This window comes from Pantherophis guttatus, chromosome 7 (assembly GCF_059756535.1).
Source record: "Pantherophis guttatus breed Tessera chromosome 7, ASM5975653v1, whole genome shotgun sequence".
Classification (NCBI taxonomy): Eukaryota; Metazoa; Chordata; class Lepidosauria; order Squamata; family Colubridae; genus Pantherophis; species Pantherophis guttatus.
In genome coordinates this window covers 49,786,421-49,802,024 of record NC_142069.1, presented here as the reverse complement: position 1 = coordinate 49,802,024, position 15,604 = coordinate 49,786,421, and the positions used below count along the sequence as shown (strand labels likewise).

At 38.6% G+C, this 15,604-nt stretch overlaps 1 protein-coding gene across 6 annotated transcripts; it reads left to right on the top strand.

The window, feature by feature from the left end:
• Positions 1–263: 263 nt before the first annotated feature.
• RXYLT1 (ribitol xylosyltransferase 1) lies at positions 264–13,810 on the top strand. 6 transcript variants are annotated; one of them, XM_034403682.3, is made up of 7 exons: positions 264–558; positions 2,908–2,968; positions 4,715–4,876; positions 6,561–6,663; positions 8,635–8,949; positions 9,244–9,414; positions 12,768–13,810. In XM_034403682.3, the coding sequence occupies exons 2-7, from the start codon at positions 2,959–2,961 to the stop codon at positions 13,186–13,188; spliced, it is 1,182 nt and encodes a 393-aa protein (XP_034259573.1). In that variant the 5' UTR covers positions 264–558; positions 2,908–2,958; the 3' UTR covers positions 13,189–13,810. The 6 variants fall into 6 exon arrangements, with proteins under 6 accessions (XP_034259573.1, XP_034259572.1, XP_034259576.1 ...); XM_087874120.1 differs by having other exon boundaries at positions 280–1,559; XM_087874121.1 differs by having other exon boundaries at positions 280–1,559; positions 2,905–2,968.
• The last annotated feature ends 1,794 nt before the right edge of the window (positions 13,811–15,604 follow it).

Genomic DNA, 15,604 nt, shown 5'->3' with positions numbered 1-15,604 from the left:
GGCACCGATTGGGTTATCATCTCAGGAAACCAAGCCATAATAGCAAGTTTCTCTTATCTAACGTCGTCCAAACAGTGCGATTTCAACACTCGGCTATTAACGCTCGTTACAAATACATCACAGTGAGGAAAGCAACAGCGCTATTATTCAACAAGCTCTTTTTGGAATTACTAAGGGAGCCAATGTTTTTCCGACTTGGCCTCTTTAAGACGCATGGACTTCAACTCCCAGGACTGATCGTTGGCTTGGGAATTCTGGGAGTTGAAGTTCGCACATCTTAAAGGGGCCACGTTGGAAAAAATATAGTGGGCCAAGTTCATTTCGCATCAGGCCGAAACATCAGCCGCCTAAGAAGCGTCACGATGCCAGGCCCTCTACACCTGCGCAAAATGGCCACCCCAGTTGGGCTGTGAAGGATGCGGCTGACTCGGAAGCGGCTCTGCTCCGCCTTGTTGGTCGCATACTTGTTTTTTTCTCTCTACGCGGCTTACAGCGTCTTCCTGAAGCCTCGCCGGCCTGCTGCCTCACGGGCGGGCAAGCGGGAGAAGCAGGGGCAAGGTAACGAAACGGGGGCGCTTCGCCTTTTCCCCCTAGAACCATCAGGTGGAGATAGACCGCTTTTTGACCCTTCAGTCTGGCTGAACTCCGTACATCCGCATCGGCCGAGGGCTTTTATGCTTAAACGTTCCTTTTTTTCTGATGCATTAAGCCACACGGTGCATGGCAAAACAGGATACCGGCCTCTCTGTTGTGTGTGTTATTGTCGTTAGTCGCGAAGTCGTGTCCGACCCATCGCAACCCATGGACAACGTTCCTACAGGCCTTCCTGTCCTCTACCATCCCCCGGAGACCATTTAAACTCAAGCTGACTGCTTCAGTGACTCCATCCAGCCACCTCGTTTTCTGTCGTCCCCTTCTTCTTTAGCCCTCACTCGTTCCCAGCATTAGGCTCTTCTCCAGTGAGCCCTTCCTTCTCATTAGGTGGCCGAAGTATTTCAGTTTCATCTTCAGGATCTGGCTTTCTAAAGAGCAGTCAGGGTTGATCTCTAGGACAGACCGGTTTGATCGCCTTGCAGTCCAAGAGCCTCACAGGAGTCTTCTCCAGCACCATAGTTCAAAGGCCTCAATTCTTCGGCGCTCAGCCTTCCTTATGGTCCAACTTTCACAACTATACATTGCAACTGGGAAAACCATAGCCTTGACTATATATTTGTTGGCAGGGTGATGTCTCTGCTTTTTAGTATGATGTCTAGATTTGCCATAGCTTTCCTCCCCAGGAGCAAGCATCTTAATTTCTTGGCTGCAGTCCCCATCTACAGTGATCTTGGAGCTCAGGAAAATAACATCTGTCACTACCTCCATTTCTTTCCCATCTTTTTGCCAGGAATTGAGAGGGCCGGATGCCATGATCGTAGTTTTCTTAATGTTGAGTGTTATATAAAGCTTCAAATAATCCCATCAAGGGATCTGCATATTCCCACCGAGTTAACTACATTATGTTGCAACATTCACAATTCAGGATCTGAGTGCTTCAGCATTAACATCCGGACCACTCCAGAGTATTTCTGAAGTCTTTAATTTTTTTTAATGAAATGTCTTTTAATATGAAAGTTACAGTGTATATTAGATATGTTCTATAATGGTATTGTTAAAATAATGGAAAGATAGCAGAACAGGTCCATTTGCACTTTTGAGCCTACGGTATATCTTTTCTAAGGGTGTGGTCAGCTTAGTTTGCCACAATTATGTTCTTATAAAGAGAGCTGGTTTGGTGTGATGGTTGAGGCATCAGGCTTAGAAAGCTGGCTTGCTGATCTTGGGCCAGTCACTCTCTCAACCCTAGGAAGCACACAATGGCAAACCTCTTAAAATCTTGACAAGAAAATTACAGAGATTTGTCCAGGAAGTCAACAGGAATCAAGACTAATTTGGCACTAAAAGAAAGAAACAAAAATTTAAGTAGTATTCTACTGTGATTGCTTCATATTGTACATTGTACATCATATTGACTTCAATAGAACAGTTGAAATAAGCTTCTGTCCTTGTGGGAGCTTAGACACCACCAGCAAATCCTTTCCTACATTGGAAACTTTTTCTGTTCTAAAATAATGAGATATGGTAGAATATGGAGAAGTTACAGAACAAAAGTAAGAGTTTTTAAATGAGGAATGAGGCTAATTTTTATTAAATAAATGAAAATGGATTATAATAAGGTGACATTAATATTACAATGTATTCATTAGCTATCAATCCTTGCGTTCTGTTTCTCATGACTCTCTTTCTGATAGATGGAGGTCTTTTTTTATAGAGCTATAATACTGACATTCCAGCAGATCCATCTTTTTGCCCACATTTCCCAAATCCCTCTCTCTCCAGTTCGCCACTATCTTCAGAATATGTGCCAGGAATGAATATCTCAAGTTACAAGACTTTGATTGACAGTTGAATACTGTATCATTACCAGTATTTTGGTATATTTCTGATCTGTTACCCAACCCCAAATAAAGTTATTATCTCATAATTCCTATAAGGGATTGTGATAATTATTTTTGTATTTCATAGGAACTATTGAAATTTAGACATTCTTAGACATTTTGCTAAAAAATTTAGTCTAAAGAAATTAGACTTTCTTTGTTTTTTCCTTGAAAACATTTCACCTCTCATCTAAGAAGCTCAGAACAGTTCATAACTGAAGAAGCTTCTTGGATGAGAAATGAAAAAATTTCAAGGAAAAAAAACCAAGCAAGTCCAGTTGCCTTTTGAAAAAGCCTCCCTAGGCCAACCATGACCTGGATGATTGAGAATCTCCGTAGACATTTTAAAAAATTAAAATTAAACTTTTCATAAATCTAATATCTTCACTTTTTTCATGCTATTGTATGTTCCCTTCACCTGTGTGAAAAGCAGATATCCAGTATCCAGGCACACTGAAAGCTAACACAAGTGAAAAGCCACCCAATGTTTAGAGGTAATTTCTAATTTTAAAAAAGTAAATATGTAGTTGAAATCTATTGTACCCAAATTAGATTTATACTTTATACTTCTGCTTTAGCAAAGCTTTCTATTGATAAAAAACTTCCAATTTATGTGCTGTTTCTGTTTAGTTGGCTCAGGCAAAAGAATTCATGTAGGCTGGGGTAATAATTCACTCTTTCTGAAAATTGAAAAATAGAAATTCAGTGTCATACATACACTTGATTTGAAAGAGTAAAAAATAAATTTTGTTCAGCTATTTTCTGCTTAACAAAATGTTCAAGGAAGGCACTAATATCACAATAACTGTAGTAATGTCAAAGACTAATATTCACAACATTTTATCAGTCTTTAAATGTTTTTCTGTTCTTTTTGTTGAAGTATATTTTTAAGTTGTGTAATGAGACGTGCTGCAAAGATTAATGCTCTTCTTGAAAGTTCACCTACATAGTTATTATTATAATCTGTAGGTCTTAACATTAGAAAGCTAAGGAAATAACATTTATTTTGTTTACTGTTTCTGTGTATAATATTAGTTTATGCATAACAAGGGGAAGTTCATACATGTACACATTTGGTGGTATGTGTGAATTCGGTTTTTGTAATGCCCACTGTTTTCTATACAGGTAGTCCTCAATTTACAACAGTTTGTTTATGTCTATAGAGATTCTCAGTCATCCAAGTCATGGTTGTCCCAAAGGTGCTTTTCAGGATGCAACTTGACTTTCTTGTTTTTCCTTGAAGACGTTTCGCTTCTTATCCAAGAAGCTTCTTCAGCTCGGAGCATCAGAGCTGAATAAGCTTCATGGATGAGAAGCAAAACGTCTTCAAAGAAAAACAAGGAAGTCCAGTTGTCTCCTGAAAAAGCACCTTTGGGACAACAGTTAGTTTAGTGACTGTTTAAAGTTAACAGCACTGAAAAAAGTGACATGACTATTTTTCATACTTAGGACCATTGCAATATCATGTGATCAAAATGCAGACGCTTGGCAATTAACTCATATTTATGACAGTTGCAGTATCCAGTTGCCATGGGATGTGCGAGGGGGTGAATGGGTGCAGAAGGATGTGGGTAGCACAGTGAGAGTTGGGGAGTGTGCAAAGGAGGCCTAGCAAAGTTTAGGAAGGGTATGAGGGAGGCCCAGTGAGGCTTGGGAAGGGTGCACAGGGGTACACAAAGTTGAGGAAACTACATGAGAAAGGCACAGTGAGCCTTAAGTGGTGCCCGAGTGGCCAGTGTGGCATAGGGAGGATGCGCAGGTTGGGGAGACTTATCCTAGCAACTAGTATCAAATATGTGTACTTGAATAACATTTGTATTAGATGAATGAAGTACATAGAATGATAATGGTTTAGTGATGAAAAGTAACTTTGCAACCAGTACTTGGGTTTAAAATCTTCACAGGTATGTAAAGTAAAATAAAACTAAAGTTAGATCATAAGCACAATCACAGTTTCACTTAGAGATTGCTTCACTTAACAATCAAATTGCTGACTCCAATTTTGGTTGCAAAATGAAGACTACTTGTCTGCCCTGAATGACAAAGGCTTTTCAAGATTTCAAATAGGTTCCTATCTGGAGATAACTGTGATTAATGTAGATGTTTTCATTATGTTTTTGATACTTGATTGTTAGTATGTGTACTAAATGGGTTTGTAACAATTATTATTTGAAAGGCATGTTGGAATAATTGCCTCTCTTTGAGACAATTCATATGAGATTTTCGTTTTTGATTCCTAGAACGTATTGTTTTGGGAATTGAAGAATGGAATCCTTGGGAAGTTGATGAGAAAATTTATTTGCAGCAGAAATCTGCAAGTAGCTTTCAGACACTGAAAAAGATGTCATTACAAGAAGAACCCACAGACTTCAGAGTACAAATTTGGGGGAAAGCTGCTATTGGTAAGCATTTGTAATTAACAACATAAATGCTGTTTTTTTTAAATATTATTACTTACTTGTTTAATTTAATTTAATTGCAAACTTTTATCTTCTGAGATGTCATTGTATTCAGTGGATATAGATGTTAGAAAATAATATATTTGTACTCTAAAAGGGGTCCCAAAAGAGCCAGAAGTATAATTCACCAATATTGGTTAGGATTCTTCAAGAAGAAATAATTAAGGTCAAATTAAATATGAAGTGAGACGTATAATTGCCTGTCAACATATTTTAAAATTAACTTGGATGCCATTCTATCTGTAGTTATAAAATTTGTCTTTATATTTACATAATTTAGTTCTTAAATCCCAGGAGCTACTTTTAAAATAAGATGATATATAAAATGTATGTGTAAACACAAGCATAGAGATTGAAATGTTAATTGTATCTGTAGTTATAAAATTGTTTAACAGTGTAATTGTATATAGTTGTATATGAAGTTATATAATCAATGCATTAAAAACTGCCCCATAAAATATGATGCTGTGGGAAGTTTTCATTCTTCCCCAATCCTGCTCTTTTATCAGAAGATGTATTTCTCATTTATCTATGCCATATAGCTAATGTTATACAGATTTCAGTCAGAGGGCCAAAACACTTTCATGTTTCTAAGGTTCTGAGTTGAAAGAATTCTTGCAACCTCTGAAATGATCTCTTTTAAAGCACAAAGCTGCTGTTCCAAATTAAAAAAAGAAAATTTTCAGAGTGATCAGACAGCATCGGAACACTTCTAGCAAACCAAAGCAATCAATTCAAATTCAAAACTTTCATATTTTCAATGTAATTTATAATGAGTTTTTGTATCTGTATGAACAAAAACTATGTATTGCTACTTCTGAGTCTTATGTGTCTTTTATATGTGAATAATCAGTTGTTAGTGCTGTGCAAATTACAGTACTTAGTTCTTTTTAAATTAGTGTTAGATTGTTTGCTGGATGGTAGCATCAGTAAATTGTATTCAAGAAAGAAGCAGCAGTTATTTTGAAGCACATCATGTAGAAAATAGACCCAGAAAGTCTATTTCCTTATTCCCTTCCTGATTTGACTTCTTAGGAGCAACTGTAAGTTAAGGTCTCATTATTTCATTTGTTTTACAAAATGTATTAAGTCAATGTAAGATATCAAATTATGGAAGCCCTGCTTTCTAGGATTTGCTGTTAAAAAAACCACCACAACTGGAAAAATCTGAATGCGCCTATACTATTTATAGATGAAATAATTCTTTAATATCTCAAGCATCCCACACTTCCTGTTTATCTAGTATTGGGAAGAATAATGACTTAATGAAAATTTCCATCTCTTGCTAAACAGCTTGAATAGAGCAGATTATTTATTCTTAGGTGAAGAAGCTGTCATTTCTGCTTTGAAACATCATTATCTAACTTTGATCATGTAAAAGCTGTATTATTTGCCCACCACATTGTCTGGAGACACCTAATTTTTATTCCTTAATGTTTGTATTTTATTATTTACTCTTAATAGCTATGGCTTAATATAAATCTACCTAGATAATTTCTTTTGCATTCTTTCTTGAAATTATTCTGCTTCGTTTTATTTTTTTACATATATTGGCTACTTTTTCCTTATTATTTTCTTTGAACATCAAATATTTCCTTATCATTACATTGTAAATTGTATTTTATAGGCCTTTATTTATGGCAGCATATCTTTGAAGGTTTGCTTGAGCCTGCAGATATAAAAGCTCAGTGGAGAGAAGGAAGCACAAAAATAGGAAAATCATATTTCAGGTATCATCAGTATGATGTGTCTTTTCAATGTACTGATAGTATTTTCATAGCCTAGAGTGTAATACTTAGTATAATTTGACACATTAAATAATGGAAAATGCCAATATGAATGTTTATTCAACAACATGGATTCTTCCTGTCCTATTTAGCACTAAAGAATATATTCTGTTGCCAATGCGGGAAATAAATAGATTCTTAAAACTGGAGTTGAGGAACCTTTGATTTGTTTGTTCTAGACCAGGGCTGTCAAACTCGCAGCCCGTGGGCCGGTTGCGTCATGTGCTGGCCATGCCTACACCCAGTTTAGTGAAGGGGGGGGAAAGTCCCAATACGTCATGTGATGCTGCTGTGACGCCACGAGTTTGACACCCCTGTTCTAGACTACCCTTTATTCAGATTTGTTTTGTTTTTTATATTCAATTAGTAGCAATAAGCCATTTCAAAAGTGATTGTCAATACAGAAAATTTACCTAACCTGTATTTTTCACAGCTGAATCAAAACTAGATGTAATAATAAACTATTGTCATTTGAAAATTGAAATGAATTAGATCTTACCAGTTTTCAAAACTGTTTTATGAAGGGCAGACATTTTTGGCCTAATTTCATCACTTCTGGCTTTTTCCCCATCCATTATAGATATAATCAGCAGCTCCTGATTATTACGCCTACAGTGATAAGTTACCCATACCTATGTTAGAATATAGTAGCCATAAGGATTATGATTACTAAAATATCACCTTAGCAGAAGAGGCCAGCATTTCCATACACTTTTTAAGTTATCCCCAGTATATGGCTGATTTATAGCTTTATTTTGCATTTCCAAATCTTAGGAAGATTCAGAAAATCTTGTACAGGTATCTGGAAATAGATTTGGATTGGATGAGGACTAATAACCGAACCTTAATCCAGATAAAACAGAATTACTGCATAAGGGAATGCTGAATGGTTTTGCACTCCCTTAAAAATAAGGTATGCAGCTTGGGAATTCTGGATTCAGTACCATAAGTGGAGGAAAGATTATTTTGTGTGCTCTTTTTTTTTTAACTTTGCTTGATTTGAGAAAGCAGCTTTTTTACATTTATCATATAATACTTCCATCTAGCCTGGATGCAGTAATGATTTAATGAGGTGCCACCTTCAAAGTATAATATTTTCAGCCTCCAAAAATGAAACTGCCTAGGGATTGGAGCTTATATGATACCAAAACTCTAAGGGGAAGGATGTGTTTCTGTGAAAGATGAACTGATCAGATAGCCAGTGGGCATAATCACATGATCAGTCAGCTCTCCTTCCTGAAAAACATAGGCTACTTCAGCTTTGATTACACTGATTAAATTCTCTTTACATTGTAATATTGTTAAATTTAAAACCAAAGCAATCCTTTTGTTTCTATCTTACTGATTTGCTTTCAGAAATATGATGTTATGGTAGACATACAGAACTGAATTCAGCTTAGACGTATTGTATTAAGCAGGATATTTCTTCAGTTCCGCAGTGCAGCCTTATAGCAATCTTTCATTTAGCTAATCACATCCAGCATCCTTAAAGTTTTGAAATTTGCCAAGATTGGCTAAATGCTGCTACCTGACAGGACAGAAATCTCAACAGCCTCATGTAGTAGTCTCGGTGTTTGTATGATAAATAACTGCACTGTTGCATTTCACTTCGCATCCACATTGTCATCACAGTGAGCTTTAATGACTTTGCATTAAGGGTTGACATTGACAGATTAAAAGGAGCCTTGTAATTCCCTTTTGGTGTTGGAGAAGTTGCACAGTGCTTTTATACACCCTATAAAAGAGAAGAGTAAAATTACATTTAGCACCAATGAGACACAAGTGGCAACTGTTACTTAAACTGGCACTATGTATGTATTTGTATAGCTGTGTATGTGACACACATACTAATGCACACACCCACACGCATACACACCTGTGCACTTTTTTCTATTTGTGCTTTGTTGTTTACAGTTTCATCACAGGCCCATCTGTAGTTCCTGGTTACTTCTCTGTAGAAGCTGAAACTGTCGTCTTAATACTGAATGGCAGAGAAGAGGGAAAGATCGCCTACGCCACTCAGTGGCTACATTATGCACAAACATTAATGCAAACACACAAGCTGCAGCATGTTGCTGTTGTGTTGCTTGGGAACGAACAGTGCAAAAATGAATGGATTTATCCTTATTTAAAATCCTATGGAGGGTTTGTAGAATTATTTTTTCTAATTTATGACAGCCCCATAGTAAATGAAGAAGATATTTTTCAGTGGCCTCTAGGAGTAGCAACGTAAGTATTGAATGTTAACAAACAACAATTTTAAAATTTGCATGAAATTTGAACTGTTTTCCTCAGATTCTTGTAATAAAATTAATTAAAATGAAAACAGTTTGAATATTTAAAACTGTAAAATTGCTCTTATAAACAAGTAGAAGATGACAGTACAATACTGTGTTGCTAAATTGAAAAATAAATACCACCGAGTTCAGTTATTCCCAGACCATATAGGATTGGTCTCTTTTAACAGGCCTAATAAAGTATTCTTTTCAATCCAATTAGCATGCTTATGCAATTTGTTTATAGTTATAGACATTTTCCTGTGGTTGAACCAAGTTGGTCAATGCTCCAAGGACCAAGACCATATCAGTGTAATTTCTTGGGAACTGTTTATAAGAATTCATCTAGAGAAATTGTGTTGGAGATATTGATGCAAAGTGGGCTTCACAAGCTCTGTTGGATTTCAGCCAGAGAACAGTAAGAAATATCTTGTAGTCATGAAACCTTTAAGACGATTAAAATATTGTATTTTTGTATTTGGAGTAGCAATATAATGTAATAATCTTTATAATAATGGAGGACAGTAGCCAATATTATTGGGGATAAGAATGTTTTTAAGGGTTCTAACTGTGATGCCTTTTAAAAATACTGTAGGTATGTTTACATATGAAATTTAAATGTGTGAAATAGAATGAAGTTCTGTACAGCAGGGGTGTCAAACTGGCGGCCCAAAGGCCGGATACGTCACACACAGGCCACGCCCACCCTGGCTCCGCAAAGGCAAAAAACATTGAGATATGTCACATGACGTGATCAAATTTGACAGCCATATGCTACAGGATCAGAGACTCAGCTGATTACAGCTGTGAATTTCTTCTAAGAATGTCTCTATCATTATAATTCCTTAGCAAGTGGCTTTATATGCGTTCAGATGCTAAACTGATGCGTTCAGATGCCATGGACCTGACTCAGTTAATTCATGGCCCCACTCACATAGGCGGGCACACTCTGGACTTAGTTTTCATCTCTGGTCAGTGGTCAAGTGGCCTTGATATAGTCATCGAACCCTTGTCATGGTCTGACCACTCCTTCGACTAGACTTTCTAACCGCTACACCCCGCCGCAGGGAGGCGGAACCGACTAGGTGGTTCCACCCCAGGCGCCTGATGGATCCTGATAGGTTTCAGATGGAGCTTGGGCCAATTCCTGAGACTCTGGCTCATGACTCGGCTGAGGACTTGGTGGCCGCCTGGGACAGTGCGGCTGCCGGGGCCTTGGACCGCGTCGTGCCTTTGCGGCCTCTGACCCGGAATCGAACTCACCTAGCTCCTTGGTTCTCCGAGGAGCTGAGGGAGATGAAGCGCCGGAAAAGACGCCTGGAGAGTGGTTGGAGGACCAGCCGTTCCGAATCTGACTGAACACTGCTGAGGTCTCACATTAAGACCTACCTAGTGGCGATAAAAGCGGCAAAATCTAGCTATTTTTCTGCTCTTATTGCGTCATCAGATAATCGCCCAGCAGCCCTGTTTAGGGTGACCTGCTCCATCCTCCATCTGGGAGCGCGGGATGACCCCTTGCAGGGTCGAGCTGAGAATTTTGTGCAGTATCTGTATGATAAAATCGCTCAGATTCGGGAAGGTCTGGCTTCTGACTGGGTAAGTCCAGACGGGATGATTGAGGCAGGTCTTGAGAGTGTTTTCTGGGAGGAGTTTGATCCTGTGGCTCCTGAGGACATGGACAGGATTCTGGGACGGCTGAACGCGACCACATATTTATTGGACCCGTGTCCCTCCTGGTTGGTGCTGGTTTCCTGGGAGGTTACACGAGGCTGGCTCCAGAGGATTATTAACGCTTCTTTGAGTGAGGGTGTCCTGCTGGCCGGCTTGAAAGAAGCGGTGGTGAGGCCTCTCCTCAAGAAGCCCTCTCTGGATCCGGCTGTTTTGGCTAACTATCGTCCAGTCTCCAACCTTCGTTTTATTGCGAAGGTTGTTGAGAGTGTGGTGGCGCGGCAGCTGCCACAGTACCTGGATGAAGCGGTCTATCTAGATCGGCTCCAGTCCGGCTTCAGGCCTGGGCACAGCACGGAAACGGCATTGGTCGTGTTGGTGGATGATCTCTGGAGAGCTCGGGATAGGTGTTGCTCCTCTATCCTGGTCCTATTAGATCTCTCAGCGGCTTTTGATACCATCGACCATGGTATCATGTTGCACCGATTGGAGGGGTTGGGGGTGGGGGGCACCGTTTTGTGGTGGTTCTCCTCCTACCTCTCTGATTGGTCGCAATCTGTGTTGACAGGGTCGACCCCGAGGCGCCTTGTTTGTGGGGTACCGCAAGGGTCGGTCCTCTCGCCCCTTCTGTTCAACATTTATGTAAAGCCGCTGGGTGAGATCATCCGTGACTTTGGGGTGGAGTTCCATCAGTAAGATGATGACACCCAGCTGTAATCTCCACCCCAGGCCACCCCAACGATGCCCTTGAAGTGATGTCCCGGTGCCTGGAGGCCGTGCGGGCCTGGATGGGGAGAAACAGGCTCCGACTCAACCCTTCCAAGACTGAGTGGCTGTGGCTTCCGGCGTCCCGATATAGCCAGCTGGTGCCATCGCTGGCTATTGGGGGCGAATCACTGGCCCCCACAGAGAGGGCTCGCAACTTGGGCGTCCTCCTGGATGCACGGCTGTCTTTAGAAGAGCATATGACGTCCGTGGCCAGGGGGGCTTTTTATCAGGTCCGCCTGATATGGCAGTTGCGTCCCTTTCTGGATCGGGACTCCCTACGCACGGTCACTCAGGCCCTCGTCACTTCCCGCCTGACTACTGCAATGCTCTCTACATGGGGCTCCCCTTGGGGTGCACCTGGAGGCTCCAGCTGGTCCAGAATGCAGCCACGCGGGGGATTATGGGAGCGACGGGGCGCTCCCATGTGATACCTCTCCTGCGCGAGCTGCACTGGCTCACGGTGGTCTTCCGGGTGCGCTTCAAGGTGTTGGTGACCACCTTTAAAGCACTCCATGGCTTAGGGCCGGGGTATCTACGAGACTGCCTTCTGCCGCAAATAGCCTCCACCGGCCAGTACACTCCCACAGAGAGGGCCTCCTCAGGGTGCCGTCCGCCAGACAATGTCGGCTGGCGACCCCCAGGGGGAGAGCCTTCTCTGTGGCGGCACCCGCCCTCTGGAATGACCTCCCCCTAGAGATACGCACGATACCAGACCTCCGGACTTTTCGTCAGGCCCTGAAAACTCATTTATTTCACCTAGCCGGGCTGGCTTGATCCCATCCGTTTCGGTTTTAATTTGAATTTGGTTTTAATTGGGTTGTTTTAAATTATGGGCTGAAATTATTTAATTACCTTTTAAACTGTTTTTTAAATTTTGTATGCTCTGTTTTATCTCGGCTGTTCACCGCCCTGAGTCCTGTTGGAGAAGGGCCGTATACAAATAAAATAAAATAAAATAAATAAATAAATAAACAAAATTGGGCTTGATAAACTCTTTTCTTGAGACCTTTATGGAAAATAGAATTATAGGCTAGACAGAGGAATCAATTTTTGCTGCTCTGGTACCAAAAATGTGTTCAAAAAATCACTAGAAGTCCATTTCAAGTCAAAGGAAATTTGCTTTGCTTAAATCCAAGATAATTTATAAAAATATAATCTAATTACTAGGTATAAAAGTAGTAATAATTGAATAGATTTTAATGATTTGCCTAATTTTTAGGCATTTCTATTGCTTCTGTAGCTACCATACTGAAGTATTATACTGAAAATAGATTGTGAATCTTTATATTTTATTAGGCATTTTATTTACTCTAAAACTCTGTTGTCTTGTTTTAGGTGGATTCCTCAAGAAACTAATGAGAGTTTGCAGAACTATCAAAATGCATTGTTGGAGAGCGATCTTACGTTATGTCCAGTTGGAGTAAATACCGAATGCTATAGAATCTATGAAGCTTGTTCATTTGGCTCTGTTCCTGTGGTAGAAGATGTAATGACACCAGGCAATTGTGGAAATTCATCTGTGCACCATAGAGCACCACTGCAATTACTAAAGACCATGGGAGCTCCCTTTATCTTTATTAAAGACTGGAAAGAGCTTCCTACTGTTTTAGAAAAAGAGCAAAATATGACTCTACAACAAAAGATTCAAAGAAGGAAAATACTTATGGAATGGTATCAGCAGTTCAAAGCACAAATGAGACAAAAATTTGTTAGCACTTTAGAAAAAGCATTCTTACCTAAGGATAAAGGTGGTTGATTTTGACTTCAATATGAACTGAAATATGGTTTCTTGCAGCCTTTCAGTAAATATCTTTTTTTAAAAAAGAAAATACTTTTTGTCATCTATTGTAAATAAAAATGCATCTAGGAAGTAAATGCATATCTATAATGTAGAAATGTTGCATGAATGCTGACTCTTCCTAATATGTGTACACATGACAAATTCACTTTTAAATTGTAGTCTTTATATCCACTTGCCTGGAGGAAGTTTATTTAAAAGCAGCAAATGTGCCCTTTGTGATAATGTGTAGAATATTTTTCATTACCTGTGCAGTATGTAATATTATTTGGATGCTATTTTTAATTATTTGTTTTTCTTTTACTCCAGTAAAATAAATTATAAAGAGTTCTGTTTGGAAAGCAGATCTCACTAAGGAAAAATTGCTTTCATTTTTTCAATAAAATGTAAGTAATTATAAATTATTCAGCTATTTTCACAGCAAAGCAGAAATTCACTGTTTAGAAATGGTTTTTTTTTTTTTTAAATTTGATTTATATGCCGCCCTTCTCCGAAGACTCAGGGCGGCTTACAATGTATTAAGAAGGATAACAAGCTTTTATTTAGCTTTTTAGTTAAAATTAAAACTTTTTTAAGAAAAGTGTGTAAATCAGTTGTTTTGATTTCAGTAAGAAATCTTTTAAGTTAGTTACTTAACAATATTATCTTTTCAATGTTTACCATTGAAAATGATAAAGCTGCATGATTGCTATTTAATTTACTAAATTGAATTCCAAATACAGAAAATTTTAATTACTGTCAGAGATGCTTAAAATTAAATATTGAAAAAATTACTCCAAATGAGTCAATCAACTAAACATTTATGAAATTAAACCCTAAGATACAGCCCCCTGGGGAATGTCAATGTATCTATTTCTATCTTTATTTACATTTCATTTTAACTCTGTTTTTAGAGGTTGGACAGGATATAAGACATTTTCAAAGGAATGAGCAGATTATGGCAAACCACTCTAATTTTTTTTATAGAGTAACCAGTTTAATTGCATGGTGGACGTACAGTAGTACATGGTATAGTATATGTTGATATCAGTAAAATATTTGAACAATTCTCTCATTTGATCCTAATGAAGATAGCAAAATGAATACTAGAATATACTATCATTATGGCTGGTTAAACATTCAGACCTGAAAAGTTTGTATCAGTGCATAGCAAGCTGGAAGGAAATTCTAAGTGGCATACCACAAGGTCTTATGCCATTGTACCTACTGTAGAAACAGCTTGGATGATGAGCTGTAAATAGGATTATCAAATAAGAAAAAACTGGGAGAAATACAAAGGCCCTCGCTTGGATGTTCTTTTGCTGAAAATGTGAAACAGGCTGGTTGGCATCTGTCATAGATGCTCTAGTCTAGTTGTTATACCTGCAGCAGGAATTGGATGATATTATTCTAACATTTAACCTTTATGTTCAATGATTCTCTGTTTGCATTGCCTAGAAATGATACAATACAAAAAGGATAAGACAGCATTAAAAACATGAACTTAAAATAATAAAAAGCATGCTACAATCTTACTGTACTTATGGCAACCATAAATAACTTGATCACAGTATATGAATCACAGGTAGTATGATGTATGCCTGAATATACAAGAATGGCTACAAATAATATAGGTAATCCTCGACTTGCAACGACAATGGGAACCAGAGTTGTCATTGTGGTCGCAAGACAACTCAAACCCAATTTTATGACAGTCATCAAGTGAATCACCATGGTTGTTAAACATATACATAGTCATAAGTGTGAACTTATTTTCCCAAAAGGTTTTAAAAATCACAATCACATGACTGACACTACAACCAGTGTTAATGCGAGTCACTTGCCAAGCACCTGAATTGTGAACTCATGACCATTTGAAATGCACGTGGAGAAGCAGAGGACAGGAATTTTGACAGCACAGAACTTTCTTGGGAAGAAATAAATTTCATCAGAGAAAAGCACAAATTAAGTGACTGTGCAGTCCCATGCTGTATAGGGGAGAGGGTGAAGAATTCAGGGTAGTTACACCCTTGAATATCTCAGGATGTATCCAGTAGGTTAGAAGCTTTAGTTTGGCAAGATTTTGTCCATTAGTTATAAGCAAATAAAAGATTAAACTTGATGGGAACTTGCTATCTCATTTTTGGGCTTGGGCCTGAATCATTGGATGGTCGAAGAGTCATGAAAACCAGTCAGGTAGGAGGACTGACCTTTTTGTCATAACTTCACACAGTTGCTTAAAAATGATTATAAATTGATGCCAGGCTCAAGCTACACAATTTTTTAACTTATTTGTCTTAACATATTTATGCATTTCTTAATATGTATTTTATTTCCTAAAATTTGAAGCTTACAGGTAGAAGATAAAATACATGCCCTTGTTTAATAATAATAA